General features: G+C 39.2%; 1 protein-coding gene across 3 annotated transcripts in view; it reads left to right on the top strand.

Moving 5' to 3' along the window:
• The window catches only part of fam118b (family with sequence similarity 118 member B), a 32,019-nt gene that overhangs the window by 670 nt on the left and 8,851 nt on the right, over positions 1–22,498 (top strand). For 2 of the 3 annotated variants that reach the window (XM_061972721.2, XM_061972719.2), the window contains exons 2-5: positions 1,511–1,603; positions 5,994–6,246; positions 17,829–18,056; positions 18,637–18,765. In XM_061972721.2, coding sequence (XP_061828705.1) covers positions 1,518–1,603; positions 5,994–6,246; positions 17,829–18,056; positions 18,637–18,765 — 696 coding nt within the window. In that variant the 5' untranslated portion in view covers positions 1,511–1,517. Of the gene's footprint in view, positions 1–1,503; positions 1,604–5,993; positions 6,247–17,828; positions 18,057–18,636; positions 18,766–22,498 lie in introns of all 3 variants that reach the window. The other variant, XM_061972720.2, reaches the window with a different exon arrangement.

Below are 22,498 nucleotides of genomic sequence, written 5' to 3'. Positions count from 1 at the left end.
AGTAATGTTACCACTTTATGATGGGACTTGCCACAGTCAGTGCATATGTCACAATAAAATATATATATTTCATGTTTCCTCCCACCTCCAAAAACATGCACCCGGTGATAGGTTGATTGGCAACACTAAAAAATTGGCCCCTGGTGTGTAAGGGACAAGTGGTAGGAAATGGATGGATGTTTACTTTATTTATTTTTTAAATATTATTATTATATCAACATAAAAAACACAAGATACACTTACAGTTAGTGCACCAACCCCAAAACCCTCCCTCCACCCCAATTTACACTAATTTTCACTCATTCACACATTATTCACACAAAAGGGTTGTTTCCTTCTGTTGTTAATATTCTGGTTCCTACAGATACAGTCCAACTCTTAATTATTGATTCCGATATATACAGTCGTGGAATTAACACATTATTATGCCTAATTTTGTTGTGATGCCCCGCTGGATGCATTAAACAATGTAACAAGGTTTTCCAAAATAAATCAACTCAAGTTATGGAAAAAAATGACAACATGGCACTGCCATATTTATTATTGAAGTCACAAAGTGCATTATTTTTTTTAACATGCCTCAAAACAGCAGCTTGGAATTTGGGACATGCTCTCACTGAGAGAGCATGAAGAGGTTGAGGTGGGCGGGGTTGGGGGGGGGGGGGTGTATTTTGTAGCGTCCCGGAAGAGTTAGTGCTGCAAGGGGTTCTGAGTATTTGTTCTGTTGTGTTTATGTTGTGTTACGGTGCGGATGTTCTCCCGAAAAGTGTTTGTCATTCTTGTTTGGTGTGAGTTCACAGTGTGGCGCATATTTGTAACAGTGTTAAAGTTGTTTATACGGCTACCCTCAGTGTGACCTGTATGGCTGTTGACCAAGTATGCTTGGCATTCACTTGTGTGTGTGAAAAGCCGTAGATATTATGTGATTGGGCCGGCACGCACAGGCAGTGCCTTTTAAGACACGCCCCCAATATTGTTGTATGGGAGAAATTCGGGAGAATGGTTGCTCCGGGAGATTTTCGGGAGGGGCACTGAAATTCGGGAGTCTCCATGGAAAATCGTGAGGGTTGGCAAGTCTGACTGGGAGACGCAACTGCTCTGTACTTCTCCCTACATCCGTGTACCACTCCGTACAGCGGCGTTTTAAAAAGTCATAAATTTTACTTTTTGAAACCGATACAATAATTTCCGATATTACATTTTAAAGCATTTATCGGCCGATAATATCGGCATTCCGATATTATCGGACATCTCTAGTTTTTATTTTATTTAAGTTTCTTTTTTGTTCAATAATGATTATTTTTTATTTTTTTATTTTAATAATTAAAGGACATTATCTTCACCAGACCAGTTTATCAATGAAATTAGATTGTTTAAAGGTTTCTTAAAACCAGGTCCAGTCCAGATTATGTCCAAGTCGGGCACAGCAACACACACTTTCATTTATGTACACTCAAATTTCATGTTTACTTTAGTACTTGTTGACTGGCACTTTTTGTTGAGGCTACAGGTGCTGAATGGCCTCGGTGGTTGTATCAGTGAAAACTGAGAAACGACCTGCGGCTGACACACAGGATGCAGACCCCAACGCCAAGAAGCCCAGGTATGACTCACAAACCAATTTTGTCAACAAGACTTACCTCCGTAATGCCCTCTAAAAATACCAAAAAAATGTCAGCACAGAATGATAGTGAATTTATTTTGGATTTACTCCAATTCACTCAGCGTCATAGTTATAAATACATACATAGTGGCAATCACCTCAAACGTGGTGTTGAAGTCCCTAAGGCTTTTTGGAATCTAGAGGCGTGTGCACAGTTGGAGTCTCGCTGCGGACAAAAGATAGATTATTAGATGCATAGGCGCTGATCCCGTGGGTGCTTCCGGGCCCGAGCACCCACGGGCAATGCCGAGCACCTACGTGGGATTGATGGCAACTTTCAATCTTTAAAATAATTTTTGAAAAGTCAATCTTGTTGTAGTTAATTTTGTGGCAAGTTTGGTCCGTTTTACAAAATAATAAAGCCACAAATCATATGGGATATTAACTTAGCTGAACGTCTTTTTTTTTATTTTATTTTTTTTATACACACATAAATGTAGATCGGCGCCTTTGATTAGATGGATGGATAGACTTCTTTTAATCCCACAGTGGGGAAATTATATGGTTGCAGTGCAGGTTTTTACATAGTGACAAATGTAAAATGTAATGGAAAAATAAATAAATAATATGATTGCAATATGTGTAGATAAATTAAAAAAAACACTTTTTCTTCAACACTCATATTGCACACCAAGAAAAAAAAAACATCACAGTAATCACACGTGTGTTGTAAAGTCTCATGGTTGTGGGTAGAAAGGACCTGCAGTGACGCTCCTTCTTGCACTGAGGCTGTAACAGTCTAATGCTGAAGGAGCTACACTATTTTGCCAAAAGTATTTGGCCACTCATCCAAATGATGAGAATCAGGTGTCCTAATCACTTGGCCCGGCCACAGGTGTATAAAATCAAGCATTTAGGCATGGAGACTGTTTCTACAAACATTTGTGAAAGAATGGGCCGCGCTCAGGAGCTCAGTGATTTCCAGCGTAGAACTGTCATAGGATCCCACCGGTGCAACAAATCCAGTCGTGAAATTTCCTTGCTCCTAAATATTCCAAAGTCAACTTTATTATAAGAAAATGGAAGAGTTTGGGAACAACAGCAACTCAGCCACCAAGTGGTTGGCCACGTAAACTGACAGAGAGGGGTCAGCGGATGCTGAAGCGCATTGTGCAAAAAGGTCGCCGACATCTGGCAATCTGATGGAGGAGTCTGGGTTTGGAGGTTACCAGAAGAACGGTACATTTCAAACTGCATTGTGTCGAGTGTGAAATTTGGTGGAGGAGGAAATATGGTGTGGGGTTGTTTTTCAGGAGTTGGGCTTGTCCCCTTAGTTCCAGTGAAAGGACCTTTGAATGCTCCAGGATACCAAAACATTTTGGACAATTCCATGCTCCCAACCTTGTGGGAACAGTTTGGAACGAGCCCCTTCCTCTTCCAACATGACTGTATACCAGTGCACAAAGCAAGGTCCATAAAGACATGGATGACGGAGTCTGGTGTGAGTGAACTTGGCTGGCCTGCACAGAGTCCTGACCTGAACCCGATAGAACACCTTTGGGATGAATTAGAATGGAGACTGAGAGCCAGGCCTTCTCGATCGATCAACATCAGTGTGTGACCTCACCAATGCGCTTTTGGAAGAATGGTCGAAAATTCCTACAAACACACTCAGCAACCTTGTGGACAGCCTTCCCAGAAGAGTTGAAGCTGTAATAGCTGCAAACGGTGGACCGACATCATATTGAACCCTATGGGTTAGGAATGGGATGGCACTTCGAGTTCATATGTGAGTCAAGGCAGGTGGCCTAATACTTTTGGCAATATAGTGTATTTAGGGCCTCCACAGTATCGTGCAAGGGGTGACAGGGATTGGACAATATTGGATGTCAACTTGGTCAACATCCTTCTGTCGAGGACCTTCTAAGTACTGTCTAGTGGGCAGCCTAGGACGGAGTCAGCTCTCTTAATCACTTTATTAAAGTCTGTTCCTGTTTCTGACCGTGCTGCCCCCACCCCAGCAAACGATGTTTGGCATTGAACAGCGCAGAAGCCACCACAGTGTCATAAAAAGTGCGCAGCAATGACCCGCACACCCCAAAGGACCCCGATCTCCTCAGGACTTTGAACTTTCCGTGTACACAGCGGTATAACTGTGACTACAGTCCAGTTTATTGCTGAGGTAAAAATGCAGGTATTTAAATCAGTCCACTATTTCTATGGCTATGTTCACACCGCAGGGTCAGATGTCCAATTCGTTTTTTTTTTGTCAAATCCGATCTTTTTAGTGGCCGTTCACATTACAAAAAAAAAAACGTGATTTCTTATGTAAATGCAATCTGGCCCGAATGCGGACATGACGTCATGACAATGCACGCACCGCAGTGTTTTTCGGAAGTAAAAATGGCTCCAGCTCTCGTCGGTCCCAGTACTGGTGCATTTGTGGCAAGTTTTAGGATTATGTGCAATAAATAGCAACATTTTCTGTAGTGAATTACTGTGCGTAGAATATTAAGAAGGAAGAGGACAAGTATTTTGGCTCTGGCAGTTTTTCGAGATAATTTGCTTCGATGTCTGCTTGAAGAGCGTGTTTTTGGGCGAGCAGTTGGAGACAGGAGTGGTGAACTTTCACGTGAGTTTCTAAAATATTAAACTTTTACCTGTTTTTAGCTCCGTTGTCAGCTATTTATAATATAAACGTCTATTTTGGCGAATAATTATGACGCTTATTGCTTTTTGATTCTAGCGGAGCGCGGGAGCGTTCCCATTGAGGATGCATCACATATATATCTGATTTACAGTATATCCACATACGAAAGAGGGGTCGGATATGAACAATTCGGAATTGCACTGTTCACACTGAGATGAAAACATCTGATACATATGGGCAAAAAAATAAGAACTGACCTGCAGTGTTAACAAGGCCTATGTCTGATCCCTGGATGTTCACGTGTAGGTGGTGGAATCTGCTTCCTAATGTCCAGGGTTTCCCCTTAATGTAATTAATCATGGCGTACCGCCACGGCAGAATTAAAGCTGTCACACCTTAAAAATAAGTTTTGCTTTACATGAAAACAAGTTAAAGTAATATAATGTATCGTAGCCTCCAGGAGAAGTCAGACGTCCAACACTATTTTTAACTTTTATTGCCAATCTTATGCAAACAACAAGCCCAATTCAAACACCAATTCCCTCCGAGCACACGTGTCTGTCTCTGTGCTTCCCTAGACACACAATAACACTTCCTCATTCTCCGCCAATCCGCTTTCGGGCACGGACGATATGTTTGTGATTATAGGAACAATGAACATCAAATCAATACCACAAAAATATGAAACATTACCATTGTTGGACTATGAATGGATATATATAGCCTATTATTTGAGAAACAAATTACTAGTGATGTACCGAAAACTTTGCCGAAACCGGATGTTGTGACGACGTAGGCAATATGCACAGGATTGTCTGCAGTGAAGGCAGCATGTCTGCGATGTGCATGTACTTTAATGTATCCGAGATATACCCACAAAATGTCCAAATATTAAAAGGACATTGGCGGCTGTTAAGGAGAGAAAGTCCAACTGGAGCAGCAGCGGGAAGCAAGTGTGACGTCAAGCTTGCTGCAGCTTGCTGTTTGTCGCGGACATCAAGAGTAAATTCTATAATATAACCAGAAAAAGATGTTAGATTTGTTGCTAGTCGGTTTTAGTAAAGAAAAAGTCACTATACCTGACTACTAATAGTAGTGGACGTGTGATCCATGTTGTGATATACATTGCACTGGCAGCCTTTTGTATCCTCCTGAAAACCAGTGTCCTCTGCAGTGGACATTAGTTTTTTTTTAGGGTGGGGGGGACGTTGTTTGAAAACCAAAATGTCCACTGCAAAGGATGCTGGTTATTAGGAGGATATGCCACGATATATTATTGGGCATATCAATTATATTAGAACAATTTTTAAAAAATTTCCAAAATCACGCCCAAGATACGGACAGGCAAAACTCGAATCTTGTTAAAAAATATAATGGATACTTAAAATTAGGTAGATATTACTGAAAGTATTAGTCATGACTGCTTTAAATAATGAAAATGATTCAAGTGTAGTTTACGAGTACTTGAAATAGAACACATACTGACATGTTTTGTTTTGAGGTGGTAAAACAAATTAGTTGTATTACCGCTCAGAATTGTTGCCCCACAGACATTGCAAAGGAAAGTTTTCTGCTAAAGGTCGGACACTTTAGTCCAAATATGTATTGTTGCACTAGTCATTTTTACCAGATCCTCCTGTTGCCTATCAGTCACGTTTACTCATTTCATTGACGATGTGCCATGATGAAGGTACCGTATATAAACTTCAGACTGTATGATCTGTGTGGCTATCCCAATAGGAAGCTGCTGCCCAGCCTGAAGACAAAGCATGCCCCCGAGCTGGTCTTGGTGATTGGCACCGGGATAAGCTCGGCAGTAGCCCCCCAGGTCCCTGCTCTCCGCTCCTGGAAAGGCCTTATCCAAGCGCTGCTCGATGCTGCCAATGACTTTGACTTACTTGAAGAGGAGGAGAGTCGGCGCTTCCAAAAGCACATGCAGGAGGATAAAAATCTGGTGCATGTGGCGCATGACCTCATTCAGAAACTATCACCGGTAAGACCGTTCATTCCATTTGTATTACCGTACTGTTGAGGCTCGATACTGCCTAACACTAAGACAGTCATTATATGCTTTTACTTTAATGCCTGCTAATGATGTCACATTAATCACATGCAGACAGCCATTGACACACATCCGTTCAGTATCCATCCATCCATTTTCTACCGCTTGTCCCTTTTGGGGTCGCGGGGGGTGCTGGGTTCAGTATGTATTAGTTTAATCATTGACTTGTGCAAGAGAGGGCCATTGTGTCCCAAATGATGCTGCAGATGGCCATCCTTTTTATCATTTTCTTTGAAATTAGTCTTTACTTTATTTGTGATGTGTTTCCACACCTACGTCCTTAATTAGGTATTGTTACATACCCATCATTCAAACATTAACATCACACAATTACACCAGTTTTTAGGATTGTAAAGTAGCCACTGACTTCTTCTGCTTTGGCTGTTTACGGTACAAATAAACATACGCTGGAACTCTTAAAATTTGAACACAAACATATAGGGGGAGGGCTTTGAAAAAAAAAAAGGTTTGATTGATATTATATTGCTTTGATTAATTATTTAACGCGTGTAACTAAAACTTTAAATATGCGGACATAGATTCTGCATGGCCATTTGTATGTATGTATGTATGTATGTATATATATATATATATATATATATATATATATATATATATATCTATATATATATATATATATATTGGCTAAGCCTCAGGGAGCAGTACTATGTTGGATTAGGAATGTAAAGGTGTTATTTAATGTCTACAGGGCTGTCATAATATAGAAAAACATATTAAAAGGTAGTAAACAGTTTTTTATGCTCTGGTTATGCAAATATTTGACTAATAATTAATGATTCCTACTTCGCAGAAATGTGTTTATCGCGGCCATTTACCAAATCAATCAACTGCAATAAACAAGGGACGACTGAAAAGTATGTTTTATTCGATTACTTGATTTATCAAGCAATCAATAGATTACTCGATTACTAAAATATACGATATCTGCAGCGCTAGAGTATCAGATGTGTTAAGAAGCAGCGTTACGATACTGTACGGAGTTGTAAGGACAAGCTACATTCACATATATTTTAACAGGTTAAAAAGCAAGGGTAGCGCCAGATCTATTTGTGGTGGTCTAAATTTGTTCCTGGCAGGCCGAGAGAAATTAATACATGTATGGGAAACAGTGGAATATAAGGAAATGTCTAAATTCGTTCCAGAGCCAAACTGTGTTCTTCCTTAGACCTTCCTTTAACTTTACAGAGAATGTTTTAAACAATTCTTACCATTACATATCCAAATCTGTTGTGTCAGTGTAAAAACAAGTATTATGAAAATACAATCACTCACATTTTAACAAGACGACATGCATCACATTCATTCCAAATGGTCGTACAAGTGTAAAAAATTGTCAACCGGTGTATAATGAAACTAAAATAATGTAAAACTGCTCGCCCTTTATTTACTCGTCTTTTAAGGAAGTAAAGAGTGAGGCTCGCTCAAGGCTCATCATGACAGTCAGACAAGTGTACACATACTGTATGCTTTAGGATGTTTTGCCTGACGTCAGTTAGGAGATGTCGTGATGAAGTCAAACACAAACCACCCACCTTTTTGGTCATCCCACTATAAAATTGCCCTAGTGAAAAGACTAGCTCAGTTCATTGTTCTGAAATCAGGCTGATATTAAGGTTTTCAGAATTTAAAAATGTTTCTTTATCGATACCAAGTGGAGGTATGACAGTTATATAAAGAGGTCTACAACCTGAATAACCACCAACAATCTATTGAACTTCCCCCAGTTACTTCCTCTTATGAACATTAAGTGAGAAGTGCAGACAACAAACATTGACCTACATTGATAGTAGACAATAATTGAGATCATGTGTTGTTGTTTTTCCTTGTATTACCGGCTTCTTTTCTGTTTGGAAAGCAGTCAAAGGCAAGTGTATTCATTCCTCTAGCCATTGCCTACATATTTGAGCAAAATAATTCTCTTCATCCTCTCCTCTAGTGCAGGACGACATATTTGGTTGCCGCAGGAAGTCATTACACAGTTTAAGTTTCAGTTTATTTCGAACATGCATACAATATAATTACACATATTTCACATATTTCCAGTTGTTTCATAACGGCATGTCCAAAAAGGAGTAAGAAGAAGCAGAGCTTATTTAATCCCACCCCGTTTCGTATCATAGCAGTTTTATCCCATTTGTATGTTCTCTATTTGTAACACGACAGTGAATAAATACATGAGTAAATAAATTATTAAACAATAAGTGAACAAATATTGAATACATAAATAAATATTAGATAGATTTTCATAAATTAATAAATAATGTATAGATCACTTAAGAGATGAATGTGTATTTGAAAAAAAAAATGTTTATCAGAATTCTTCTTCTTTGTACTTTGTGAACACTTGTAGTTTGAACAGTTTTTAAAACGGAATCATATTAGTACTTTGTTTGATTTCCTTGGTCAACCCATTCTATAATTTAATTCCACATACTGATATGCCATATATTTTCAGTGTTGTACATGCAAACAAATGTTTTGAATTAGATTTTCCTCTAAGGTTATATTTCTCGTCTTTTGTTAAGAAGAATTCTACATTCTTGGGTAGCAGGTTATAGTTTGCTTCGTACATAATTTTAGCTGTTTGTAAATTCACCAAGTCGTTCAATTTAAATATTTTTGATTCAATAAATAAAGGGTTTGTATGTTCTCTATATCCAACATTATGTATTATCCTAACTGATCTTTTTTGTAACACTGTCAGTGAATTAAGTGTACTTTTGTAGTTATTACCCCATATTTCTACACTAACTATAATATGGGAACACTTACAAGCAGTATAGAGTGATTTTATGTCCAGAACGTCCATCCATCCCATCCATTTTCTACCGCTTGTCCCTTTCGGGGTCGCGGGGGATATTTTGCTTTATTCATTATTGACTTGTTTCTTGCTACTTTGTTGTATATTTTTACATGAGGTTTCCAGTTAATTTTAATGTATATTATTACACCCCAAAATGTTTTCTTTTACCCTTTCAATGTATGTTCAATGTATTTGTGTTTGACTTTCCCATCGACTGTTACCGAACAGCATTATTTTAGTTTTGTTGAGATTCAAAGACTGTTTGTTTTTGTCAAACCATCTTTTTAATTTGTTATCTTCTGTTTTTATGTGTATTAGCTTCTGTGTGTTCTCAGTCGTGTCATGTGCAAATAATACTAGCTTTAAGTCTTTTGTAACTTTACAAATGTCGTTTATATAAAGATTGAACAATTTTGGTCCCAGAAAGTATTGATCCTCGAGGTACGCCACAAGATATTTTCAGCTCTGTAAACGTGTGTTCGCCTATCTTCACGTATTTCTTCTTACCCAGTTCAAGAACAATCGTCTGATTCCATGCCATTCTAATTTGTTCATTAAGATATCAGGATTGTTTGTGTCAAATGCTTTTGTTAAGTCCATAAAGTTTTTATTATCCATTGCGTTTGTAATCTCTTCCGTTATTTCAGGTAATGCCATTGATGTTGAAATGCTGGCTCTGTATTTGTATTGGTTGTGTGTGAGGGTTCCATTTGTATTTATAAATATGTCCAATCTGTTGTTGAACAGTTTTTCAATCATTTTAGATAATTGGGGAAGTTAAGAAACAGTCGATAGTTTGTAAACTGGTGTTTGTCTCCAGTCTTATAAATCGGTACGACTTTTGCTATTTTCATTTTGTTTGGGAATTTGCCTGTTTTGAAATGATAGGTGGCTGATAGATGTTAAAGGTTCAGTCTTCTTTGACTGTATGTATAGGCCATATTTAAGTAATGTTTAAACTTTAACTGTCATTCACGTGTTAAAAGAAGTCTCCTTGCATAATCGCAGCTCACTTTGCGATCTGTATTGCAGTAACTTCTTCAACTTTCTGTTGACTTTTTTAGCTGTATTTTAATAAGCAGTTTTGCTCATTGCTATGCTACCACCCTGTTATAATAACTTTAGTGTTCACTCTGTGGCTGTTTTTATATTTCTTCTCTCTTTTCTTACTTGTAACCTTCAGTAGCAGCATTGCAGAAAAAGAAGGAAAAATAACACCTTTACGTGTGTGTGTGTGTGTGTGTACGCGGGGCGTATGTCCGTGTCTGTGTGTGTATGAACACTCTACTGTTTTATCTATAGGACCGGGCTGCTCTGGAAACAGGCAGATCCAAGATGGTCCGTGATAGGGTTTGTCTCCTGTGTTAGTCACGTCTCATCGCATTTTTTTTATGCTGATAAAGCTCACTTTGTGTCACAAAAAGGGTAGCAAACAACACTTTATGACCTCAACCACCATGTTCATCTCAGTCAGTCCACAGCAGTGCAGACACATTTCCTATTTCCCACCTTGGTTATGAAACAAACATTCTCAAGCACACCAAAGAAAACAAAAATTATCAAGTAAACAAGGAGCTCCTTAGCAACACCATAATTTGGGCTGTTAATTACATCTGCAATTATATTAATCGCATTCCAGTGAAATACATTTTCACTGTCATGTGTTATCACAATTTCTACCCTTACAACTCCTTAAAGGTATTGAGGTGTCACATAGTGTATTAAAAATGTTTTGTCCAAACATTTAGACAGTTTAAAAGTGCTTTTATATTATGCAAAATATATTATACTGTTTTTACCTGTTGACCCCTGTTTTTGTGTATTTGACACCCCAATAACTCCTGAAAATTTTGATCCAAACCATGGTGGTGTGACGCACTTTTGCCTCTTTCTTAATGAACCATTTAGACTTTTAAGAATTGGAATTTAACGATATGAAAATTTCTTATCACGTCTCTTGTGACCAAAATTATCACGGTTATCATTATTAATACTGTGTTGTTGAATGTACTCAAAAAGTACTTATACACACTGACATTTCTTTACCAAGTTATTTTTTTATATTGTTTTTAAATATTGGTTTGTACTGCAGTACTTTAAGGTTTATTTAATTGAAAAGTGCATAACAAATAGAATATATATTTTATTTACTATTTCTGGCGGGCCTTTGTCCTACTCTTTTCAGCGGTTCTTAAACGCACCAGAAATAGACCTCTGTCTTGTAATATTGAGTATAGAACAACCACTCTGTTCTGAGAGAGCACAGCTTGTAGGTTCAATGTGCACAATTGAATATCTCAGTTGCTTTAACAGTAATGTATTTAACATTTAAGATAGCAAGTTAGTCCGTGAGTTTATCAAAGTTTTTCGATACTTTTCATTTAAAACTGTTAATACTGTTTATTGTTGCATCCTTAATTGTGATGTATTTTGCCATACATGGTAGAGGTATTTTACCCAAGGAGGTTTACTCGAGTCAGTCGTTTTTATTCAGTTGAAGTCAATAAAATCCCTTATTTTTATCTACTCTTATTGTGGGGCAAACTGGCTCGTACATGCACATGCATGCAAAGATTTTCTGCTTTTGTCATTTCTAATTTCTAAGCACCAGGAGATTATTTGAAATAAATAAAAAATACGTCTGACCATAAGTTAATTTCAGTGAGGAATTACTGTTATCCATTGTATCATCCAAACAGTCACATAGAAAAGGGTTTTTTTGTCAGACACTGGAATTTTGCAAAATATATTAAGACAGAAGAGCACATTGTTCGTACCGTACGTCCTAGTTGAAACAGTTAAAGACAAAAATGACTGTCGGTTTTCAAAAGTAGACTTGTTTACTTGCACTTAATTTGCTGTTTGCTTAAGTCCTTAGATGGCCTAAGGATAAAACACACACACAAACACAGCCACCAGCTTGGCTGCCATAGACACTACTAGATGTGGTTAATGGGGTTCTTCCTGTGGAAAGGAATCAAGCTGTTTAGCCCATTAGAGCGGTAGAGAGTGGAGCATCTCCCTGTGCATGGCTCACCTTGGTCACTACGCAAGCTTTCATTGCTATTCTTAGCTGCTATTCACTTTTACTGCACCTTTTACTGCGTAGCCAAGTCAGGATTGATTATTATGTTCGTTCTAGGCCTAATTTGTTCACATGACATTTTGGGCAGAAGTGACCATGCTGTGTGTGGTTCCACTGCATATATTTGTTCCTTTCAAGGCACTTGATGCACTCTCTATTTAGGTCACATGATGAGTAGATAAGTAACACTGTGAACTCAAGTTCAATCCAATTAGAGTCCCTGTCTTACACGATATGTGGGAGTGTGTTACAAAGACTAGTCCAGGCTGAATTTAGAGTTCTGTGTTTTTATGATGGTAGACTGCCACTTGATACAAAAACAACACTTCAAAGTCTGTGCAAATGTCAACGCTGATTACTATGATAAAAGCACAGCGATGATGGAATTTCAATTACATTGTTTCATAACATTATTACCTGTGGCTTCTAGTATACTGGCAGTTATTTCCAAAGATCTCTTTGAGCACATATGCAAAAAAGACGAAATGTGGCTTTGAAGGTGGCGTGGTTGTGGTTTAGGACAGATGGGTTCATTTTAATAGAGAGAAAAAAACCTGCTGATCTGCTGGGATTTAACCCACAACCATGTCCCCTAAGTTCTACAGAGAATGAATGATATGTGCAACAAAAAATATATCATAGGTCGGGGGTCGGCAACCCGCGGCTCCGGAGCCGCATGCGGCTCTTTGATCACTCTGATGCCGCTGCATACTTGCCGACCCTCCCGATTTTTCCGGGAGACTTCCGAATTTCAGTGCCTTTCCCGAAAATCACCCGGGGCAACAGTATTGAGGGCGTGCCGAGATGGCAGTGCCTTCAGCGTCCGATTTAACACTATCTGCGTGCTGGCGCAGTCACATGTTGTATGCGGGCTCTGCCCTACACACGCAAGTGACTGCAAGGCATACTTAGTCAACAGCCATACAGTTCACACTGAGGGTGGCCGTATAAAACAACTTTAAGACTGTTACTAATATGCGCCACACTGTGAACCCACACCAAACAAGAATGACAAACACATTTTGGGAGAACATCCGCACCGTAACACAACATAAACACAACAGAACAAATACCCAGAATCCCATGCATCCCTAACTCTTCCGGGCTACATTATACACCCCCGCTACCACCAAACCCCAGTTACATGTTGTATGAGGCTTCTGCAGACACACATAAGTTACTGCAAGGCATACTTGTTCAACAGCCATACAGGTTACACTGAGGGTGGCCATATAAAACAACTTTAACACTGTTACAAATCTGCGCCACACTGTGAACCCACACCAAAAAAGAATGACAAACACATTTCGGGAGAACATCCGCACTGTAACACAACAGAACAAATACCCAGAATCCCATGCATCCCTAACTCTTCCAGGCTACATTATACACCCCCGCTACCACCAAACCCCGCTACCCCCCCCTCCTCCTCCGTGCGTCGGTTGAGGTGGGCGGTGTTGGGGCGGGGGGGGGGGTCTAGTGGGGGGTTGATGTGTGTCTGCAGAAGCCTCATACAACATGTAACTGGGCTGGCACGCTGTTTATACAGGTTGTAGAGGGCGCTAAAGACAGTGCCATCACGGCACGCTCTTATTATTCTTGTTTGGGTGAAAATCAGTAGACATCCGATAGAATAGTTGCCCTGAATTTCGGGAGTCTCCCCGAAAAATCGGGAGGGTTGGCAAGTATGACGCTGTCAAGCGCCATTCATATAAAACTCGCAGGCCGCACTAACATTACATTTTCACATTAAGGTGCGGGCCGCAAAATAACGTCTCGCGGGCCGCTGTCTGGTTTATATATGGCACAAAGCAAAAAAAAAAAACTTTGTATGCAGTGTTATTTCATTTTAAATTTCAAAAGAATTTTGTGGCTCCCATTGTTTTCTTGAATTTGTGAAACGGGTCAAAATGGCTCTTTGAGTGGTAAAGGTTGCCGACCCCTGTCATAGGTGGTACTTTCCAAGGTAAAGCTGTCCTATAACCACAGAGGTTGAAATTGATAAATGCTGCAATCAATTAGGCCCTCTTCCCCCAAAAGTTCAGTAACTTTAAGTTCCTGGAACTAAAGGTTTCTGTAGATCAGTGTGGTTTGTGTTTCTACCCCATTTGAAACTTAAGGGTAGTTAATGCAAATCAGGCTGATGACATATACGGATGAGTGGTACAGTACACTTCTACATTGATCCCATGTAAAAAAAACAGACATTAACAGGTTATATTTATTTTACTTAAGTGTAAGTAAATACAATACGAAGCAATAATATACAAAACGATATCCATCCATCCATCCATTTCTACCGCTTGTCCCTTTCAGGGTTTTTGGGCGGAAGGCAGGGTACACCCTGGACAAGTCGCCACCTCATCGCAGGGCCAACGCAGATAGACAACATTCACACTCACATTCACACACTAGGGCCAATTTAGCGTTGCCAATCAACCTATCCCCAGGTGCATGTCTTTGGAGGTGGTAGGAAGCAATATGATTTCAAATAAAGTGTACCGAATTTTAAAAATAAAGTCAGCTAGCTACTGTAGGCTTTTGTCCACAGTGTCCAACAGTAAGAAAAGGTCCTCCTCTTAGTAAATGTTGAATTTATGAGGGTCAGGCGAGTCCTTATGATCAATTTCAGCAACAAAATATAAATAATAAATGTCAGTGTTTATCTTACAAAAATAACATCAACATATCAGCTATAGCATTAGCCTTTTAACATTACTGTAGCATTCGATTTAATTGTGTTGAGACTAAAACTTACACACATGGCATGTCATTGATTACTATTATGGCATATAACAAAGTAAGTAGTTATTATATGATGTGATTTACCTTCATTCCACTCGTTTACTGCCTCATCTATTTCACATCTATCCTCAAACAACAACGCAGGAGTCTTGGCGAGCAGCTCAGGTTATCGCTTCGAAGTCCGGCTAATGAGTGAATATTCCCCTGTAAAAATAGGTTTAAAAGAGTCTGTCCACTCCTCGTAGCTTCGGTTATTGAAATTAAGTTTATACAAATAATATAAATGACATCAAACTGGAAGCAAACTAGTTTAAACACTTCGGCTAAGTAAAAACACTGCTTGATAGTACCACAAATCCATGTTCTTCAGCACACAGATGCCACACATAAGATTCTGCTAGTCTAAAGTTCCTTTCCTTTTTCTTGCTCTCCATTGTCAAGTTTTGTAATTAAAATAAACAATACACAACAAACAAGTTGTTCCACATACTGTAATGTCGGCTTAAAATTTGGAAGACAAAGTTTTAGGAACACCCTTGGGTACTCTGTTCAACCAGTCATTTTTTGACAGGACAGTTCCTTAGGAACGTTAAACAATTCCACCTCACTTCTAGGAACTAAGTTACTTCCTGTGCAAGTGTATTTACCCAGGTAGTTTTGGGGTATTTCATTTATGGTAAATGGGAAAGTTCCTGTAAAAGTTAATGCAGTGAAAAAAGGCATGATAATGTTCCTATTAGTTCTGTGCGATATTATGATATATATCTATTAAAAAATGTCTATTGTACGGATATAATTATTTACTGTTAAACTGTTTTTAACTTTTTAACTGCTTTTTATCTAACAAATTGTTCTGAAGGTAATTTGTATTTGCTTTTTCAATGTTTATTTTACTTCTGTTTTAAATGTTATTTTTTAGTCTGTCCTTTGCCTCTATTTATTTGTGGTGTACAGCCCTTTGTTCTTCAACTGTGCTTGTTTTTAAAGGGCTTTATAAATAAAGTTGGTATGGTACTGTTTATATCGTAATTTTAACATCTGTGCTGCGGGTAATGTTACTGCAGCAACACTGTTACTTTGCACGGGCGTTTTTACGTCACTTGAAAGATCTTTACGGAGGCAACATCGATGTCAACGATGCGCTGACGGAGCGCACAATGGAAGCTCAACCAACAAAACCCAAATAGGTATTATTCCAAAAAGAGTAACTCCTTTGTTTATATTTTAAAAATTCAGTCACCGACCAAACAACAGTAGGCTATTTTGCAAAACATGCCGCCAACGAGTCGTTGCTAGCGATTTGAACACATTTAATCTACACTTCTATTCTTTCACCGTAGAAAAGATGGCCTGGCAGTAAAAATACTTTTTATCATTTTTAATTGTCTTGTCCTTTTTATATATGAATTGCATGTTTCATAAATAAGAGGAGAAAATATATGCAAAATTACCGTGTTTTATGTGTACTGTATACATAATTTTGAGAATAACATACTATATTGTGATATAGATATAGAATCACCTCTATCGGGATATATATTAATGTCTATGTCGCACAGCACAAGTTCTTGATATAGAGCAGGGTTGTCAAAGTCAAGGCCCGCAGGGCAGATCCGGTCCGTGAATGAATGATCTATGGCCCCCGGGATGATATTTGATTAGTATTAGAAGCGGCCCGCAAGCCACAGCCGCCTGCTGCTGTTTTGCACGCACCAATACTCCATCAGTGTTGGCGCTAGGAATTTTCAAAATGGGGTCCCAGGGACCCCTTCAAGATATAAATATTGGGTCCCACAGTAAGCTTTTAAAAAAGTCCCACTTTTTTGTAACCGTTCTGAAAACAAATGATAAATGTATGCATTATCCTGTTATATCTCACATTCTATATTGTGTTTTGGAAAAAGGTTGTCATAAACGTTACTTAACCTCTTAAGGCCCAAGCTGTTTGTTTACATGTTTGTTTTTTTTTTCTCTTTGCTATTTGGGCTTATTGGACCCAAATTAGAATAAAAAACTAAGAATCATCTTTTTATATGATGTACTTAGTCCATAAGTAACAAATGCGTACTTCATGTTTAGTGACATGCTAATTCTTATTTTTACACTTTTTTTTTCCAAATTCTATTGTATGTTATACTCTTCTGACACCACCAGATGACAGTAGTGTACACAATTTTGGAAATAAGAGCTAAAAGGTGCTGTCCACGCATGTGGCCACTAAGGCCTTCAGAGGTTAATTCATTTAAAAAAAAAAAAAATACAAAAGAAAACACATTTTTATGCATATGTAAATTTATTCAGTTATAAACATTCATTCACTTTCTTCTTTCCTTCATAGATCTAAACATTACCGCTGCCGGTATTTTTTTTCTATATTTTTATCTTAATATTTTCAGAATGTGTTTGTTCTATTTTTGGTCAAAGTAAGACAGAAAACAATCTGAGGTTGTCTTTATTTTTTATTTTTAATGCCATGATTTTAATAGTCCGGCCCGCGTGTGCACAGATTTTCCTCCATGCGGCCCCTGAGCTAAAATGAGTTTGACACCCCTGATATAGAGTGTAACGGAATGAGAAAATAGCTTTTTAGCATACTCTTAAATAAGCTGTCACTATCATAAAAACGATAAAATATTTAAATTTTTCTCACTGTCTTTTAAGTCACATTGTAACAGTCATACAAGTGTAAAAATAAGTTAGCTACTGTTAATAATCAAGCACTGTTTAAAATCCCTTTTAACATTGTCAAATGTATGGACGTGTACATTTATTATTAGCCACGGAAGTGTAAAAAGAAGTTTCCTTAACCCTCTTGGGCATGGTTTTCACAGACCTCGTTTTTTTTTGGTTTTTTTTCAGAGAACAGGCAACGTGCGCTCCACATTCTTCAAGGATTGTCTCTACGAGGTGTTTGACGACTTGGAGTGCAAGATGGAGCACGCCGGCAAGCACCTACTGCGCTCGGTGCTGCAGTTAATGGAGAGCGGCTCGCTGGTCCTCACCACCAACTTTGACAACTTACTAGAGATCTACGCCACGCACCAGGGCACCACGCTGGAGTCTTTGGACCTTACTGACGAGAAGAAGGTAAAGGCTGCTTTTTATTTGTGCTACGCTACGATTGATCTTTCTAGCCACTTGTTAAAAGCCAGTCAGCAATTCTTAAAGCAGAGCAAAGGTCACTAATCATGCACATGTGCAAACACTTCATTATTAGGTCAGGCACAGATACAGTAAGAAAAAGATTACGTTTCTCACTGAAATCCTTTTAAAGTTCCTGCTGGGTCAATATTAGCCCAGTGGATTCCTAAAATAGCATTTCTGCTTGTAACGTGTGGAGGAAAGTTGAGCAACTACACGTATAATTTTACTTATCAGACAATATTTGCCTTTTGTGTAAATGTATCTATAACACGTGGTAATCACCAGACAAACAGTGTAATTTGCAGCAATGCGCTGACTTTTCTTATAAAAGACCCATTACTTTGCCTCTCAGTCCTGGTATTTATAACGTCTGTCTCCATCAGTGTTTTTTTTTTTTCTCACTCCTTACCCAGTCAGAACAGGATTGTGTGCAGCCGACTGTTAAGTGTCTGTGTGTGTGTGTGTGTGTGTGTGTGTGTGTGTGTGTGTGTGTGTGCGCGTGCGCGTGTGTGTGTGCGTGTAGGTGTTGGAGTGGGCTCAGGAGAAGCGAAGGTTAAGCGTGCTCCACATTCATGGTGTTTACACCAACCCGTGCGGTATTGTACTGCACCCTGCTGGTTACCAGAATGTACTGAGGAACACTGAGGTCATGGTGAGTGCATCAATACTCCTATTTCCACGTGTACATGTACAGTATCTCATTAGAGTGAGTACACCCTTCACATTTCAGCAAGCCATCTTGTCAAGGGATGGTACTATAAAAATGTAACTTGTATATGATTTACAGCGCATCCCGAAAGTATTTATAGGGTTTCACTCTTTCCACATGTGTTTTATGTTACATCCCTATTTCAAAATGGAATAATTAAATTTTGTCCTCAAAATTCTACAGACAATACCCCATACTGAGAATGTAAAAAGCAAAATGTAATAAGAAAATGAATGGAGGGATACAACTAAAACATCACATGTTCACAGCCTTTGCTCAATACTTTGTTGATGTACCGTATTTTCCGCACTATAAGGCGCACCTAAAAACCTCCAGCTTTGTCAAAAGCTGACAGCGCGCCTTACAATCCGGTGCGCCTTATATATGGACCAATATTGAGCCTCAGGTACAAGTTTCAATCAATCAATCACAACTACGGTAAGCAGCCGCCGACTTCATTTTCCCCCGTAAAAGAAAAAGAAGCGCGCGGTGCATGCTGGGATATATGACTGCGCGAGGCGTGCCGTTTCATTTCCATTTGTTTGTTTATGTAAAGACCCCTAAATGGCTCCTATTAAGAGACACACTTACGACGCAGAGTTTAAACTTAAGACGATCAGTCACCAAGTAGAACACGGGAATAGAGCAGCAGCGACACTGACTCCATTAATGACGACTTCGACGAGACGTGTGTTGGATGCCGTATTCGCCCAACTGTTTAATTCAGACACTGAAGAAGAAGAATTCGAGGGATTCGTGGATGAAGAATAACTTCATAAAGTGAGCTTTACATGTTTATTTTGTGTGTTGTGTTGTGTGACATTAACGTTTGAGCAACGTTGAGTTATTGATATTGTTATTGCTCTGCACTATTTGGAGTGTTACTATATTGTGATTGCACTAACGTTTGATTTACCGTAACAGTATCACTGTTTTTTACGTGTTTATTGAACCAGGGAAAAGTTCCCCTCCACTATGTGATATAAATGTTGCACTACATGTTATACCTTGCTGTTGTTAAAAGATAAACAAAACACCACGTCACTGACTTTACCTCGGGGAAAATAATAAAACAGCTGTTTATTCATTTTGGGAGTGAACAGAGTTGTCAGAACGCTGGTTTGTAATCTATTAATAAAGTTTGACTGACCTATCTGACTGTTTTGTTGACATTCCCTTTAGCGTAGCTCCATCTAATGGATGCATAACGTAACCCCAGCCTCTACTGTAGCGTCTATTCTATGCACCTTTATAATGCGGTGCACCTTATATATGAACAAAGTTTTAAAATATGCCATTCATTGAAGGTGCGCCTTATAATCCGGTGGGCCTTATAGTGCGGAAAATACGGTACTTTTGGTAGAAATTACAGCCTCAAGTCTTTTAAATACGATGCCACAAGCTTAGCACACCTATCTTTGGGCAGTTTTGCCCATTCCTCTTTGCAGCACCTCTCAAGCTCCATCAGGTTGGATGGGAAGTGTACATTGCTGCATTCATCTTAGTCTAGTCAGGGAGGTGACCAAGAACCCGATGGTCACTTCCAGAAGGACAACCATCTCTGCAGCAGTCCACCAATCAGGCCTTTATGGTAGAGTGGCCAAACAGAAGCCATTTCTTAGTAAAAAAAAAAAAAAAGTTTGCCAAAAGGCACCTGAAAGAGTCTCAAACCCATCCATCCATCCATCCATCTTCTTCCGCTTATCTGAGGTCGGGTCGCGGGGGCAGCAGCCTAAGCAGGGAAGCCCAGACTTCCCTCTCCCCAGCCACTTCGTCCAGCTCCTCCCGGGGGATCTCAAACCATGAGAAACAAAACTCTCTGGTCTGATGAGACAAATATTGAACTCTTGGCGTGAATGCCAGGTGTCATGTTTGGAGGAAACCAGGCATCGCTCATCACCAGGCCCTAAAGTGAAGCATGGTGGTGGCATCATCATGCTGTGGGGATGTTTTTCAGTGGCAAGAAGTGGGAGACTAATCAGGATAGAGAGAAAAATGAATGCAGCAATGTGCAGAGACATCCTGGATGAAAACCAACGCTTTCCATCCAACCTCATGGAGCTTGAGAGGTGCTGCAAAGAGGAATGGGGGAAAAACTGCCCAAAGATAGGTGTGCCAATAGGTGTGGCTGGTATTCAAAACGACTTGAGGCTGTAATTGCTGCCAAAGGTGCATCAACAAAATATTGAGCAAAGGCTGTGAATACATATTGTACATGTGACATGTGTATTTGTATTTTTAATATATTTGAAAAATAAATAAATACATTTTCACATTGTCATTACGAGGCATTGTCCGTAAAATTTTGAGGACAAGAAGTAATTTATTTAATTTTGGAATAGGGCTGTAACATAACAAAATATGGGAAAAGTGAAACGCTGTACATACTTTTCGGATGCATTGTAGTAATCTAGTAGTCAGTGAACAGCTTGTATCAATTTACGGTCCACTTAAAATAAGTCAAGACTCATTATTGTCTTAGTACAGCTTTCAGTGAACCAAATGGTGTAAATATTTAGTGTGAGCACCATTGTCATCTAGCAGTGTCTTAATCGACTTGGAATTCACCAGAGTGTGTTTGTCACTGGAATCCTTGTTACGCCCCTCCACTTTCCTTCTTTTGGCTTGTGTATTCCCCCCAGGTGCTTAATGGGCTTCAGGGCCCTCACGTAACAAGCTTGCTTAGACACAAAAACCTGGCGTACGGCGTGTTTCACTGCAAAGATGAGCTCGATCAAAACTGACGTCGACGTGGAAATGCGCGCTGCCTCATGCCAATTTTCATGGCTGAAGCGGGTGTCGCCGCACACTGGCACCTCCGAGGCCGAGGAGGATGTCACTTATACGGCTTTAACGCAAGAAGCTCTCCTTAAATTGAGTAATCAAAGTCTTTCGTATCCTTTTTGATATACTGGCATGTCTATTGATTGAGACTTTTATTAGTAGATTGCACAGTACAGTACATATTCCGTACAATTGACCCCTAAATGGTAACACCCGAAGAAGTTTTTCAACTTGTTTAATCAATTAATTTACATTTAAAATATTGCAAGATTACATAATTTTTCCCGCTGGCACCGAGCGCTGTACTTTTGCACTTTGGATAGACGATGCGTTCATTGCAGCTTGCGCTCAAATTTGTGCCGGTGTTCTTGAAAGACACGTACACTCTCGGAATCCATGCAACTTTTGCATGTGTAACAAGGAATCGGGAAATTTAATTGTGTCTTCCTTTTGAAAGGAATCGTCCGCCTTCGACGAGTGCTAGAGAGAAATGCAGTCTGCTGAAATTGATGGAAAGCGCCACTCTACATAGCAACTGACGCTGTGGTCAAAGTAGAAACTGCCACAAAACGCATTTTAAGATATTCAAAACACTGCCATTTGGCGGGTGAAGCGGATAGCATGCACCCCCAATTTGTCACGTTTCATGTGACCGGTAAACTGTGGGGCCATACGAATCCTCTTCCTATTGTATTGCAATAAAAAAAGTTTAAATTGAATTAAATTAATTTATATTCAAATAGTATGGATTTTATAATGAATGGTTGCAGCATTTTAAAAGAAAAAAACTCCGCCATTGACATCTCCACAAGTGGTGTGTGTTGTTAGTAGGGTTGTACGGTATACCGGTATTAGTATAGTACAGTGGTTCTCAAATGGGGGTACGCGTACC

Source organism: Nerophis lumbriciformis, linkage group LG17 (genome assembly GCF_033978685.3).
Source record: "Nerophis lumbriciformis linkage group LG17, RoL_Nlum_v2.1, whole genome shotgun sequence".
NCBI classification, from domain to species: Eukaryota; Metazoa; Chordata; class Actinopteri; order Syngnathiformes; family Syngnathidae; genus Nerophis; species Nerophis lumbriciformis.
Note: the sequence above shows the minus strand (reverse complement) of the source record. Positions and strands in the feature narration are given on the sequence as shown.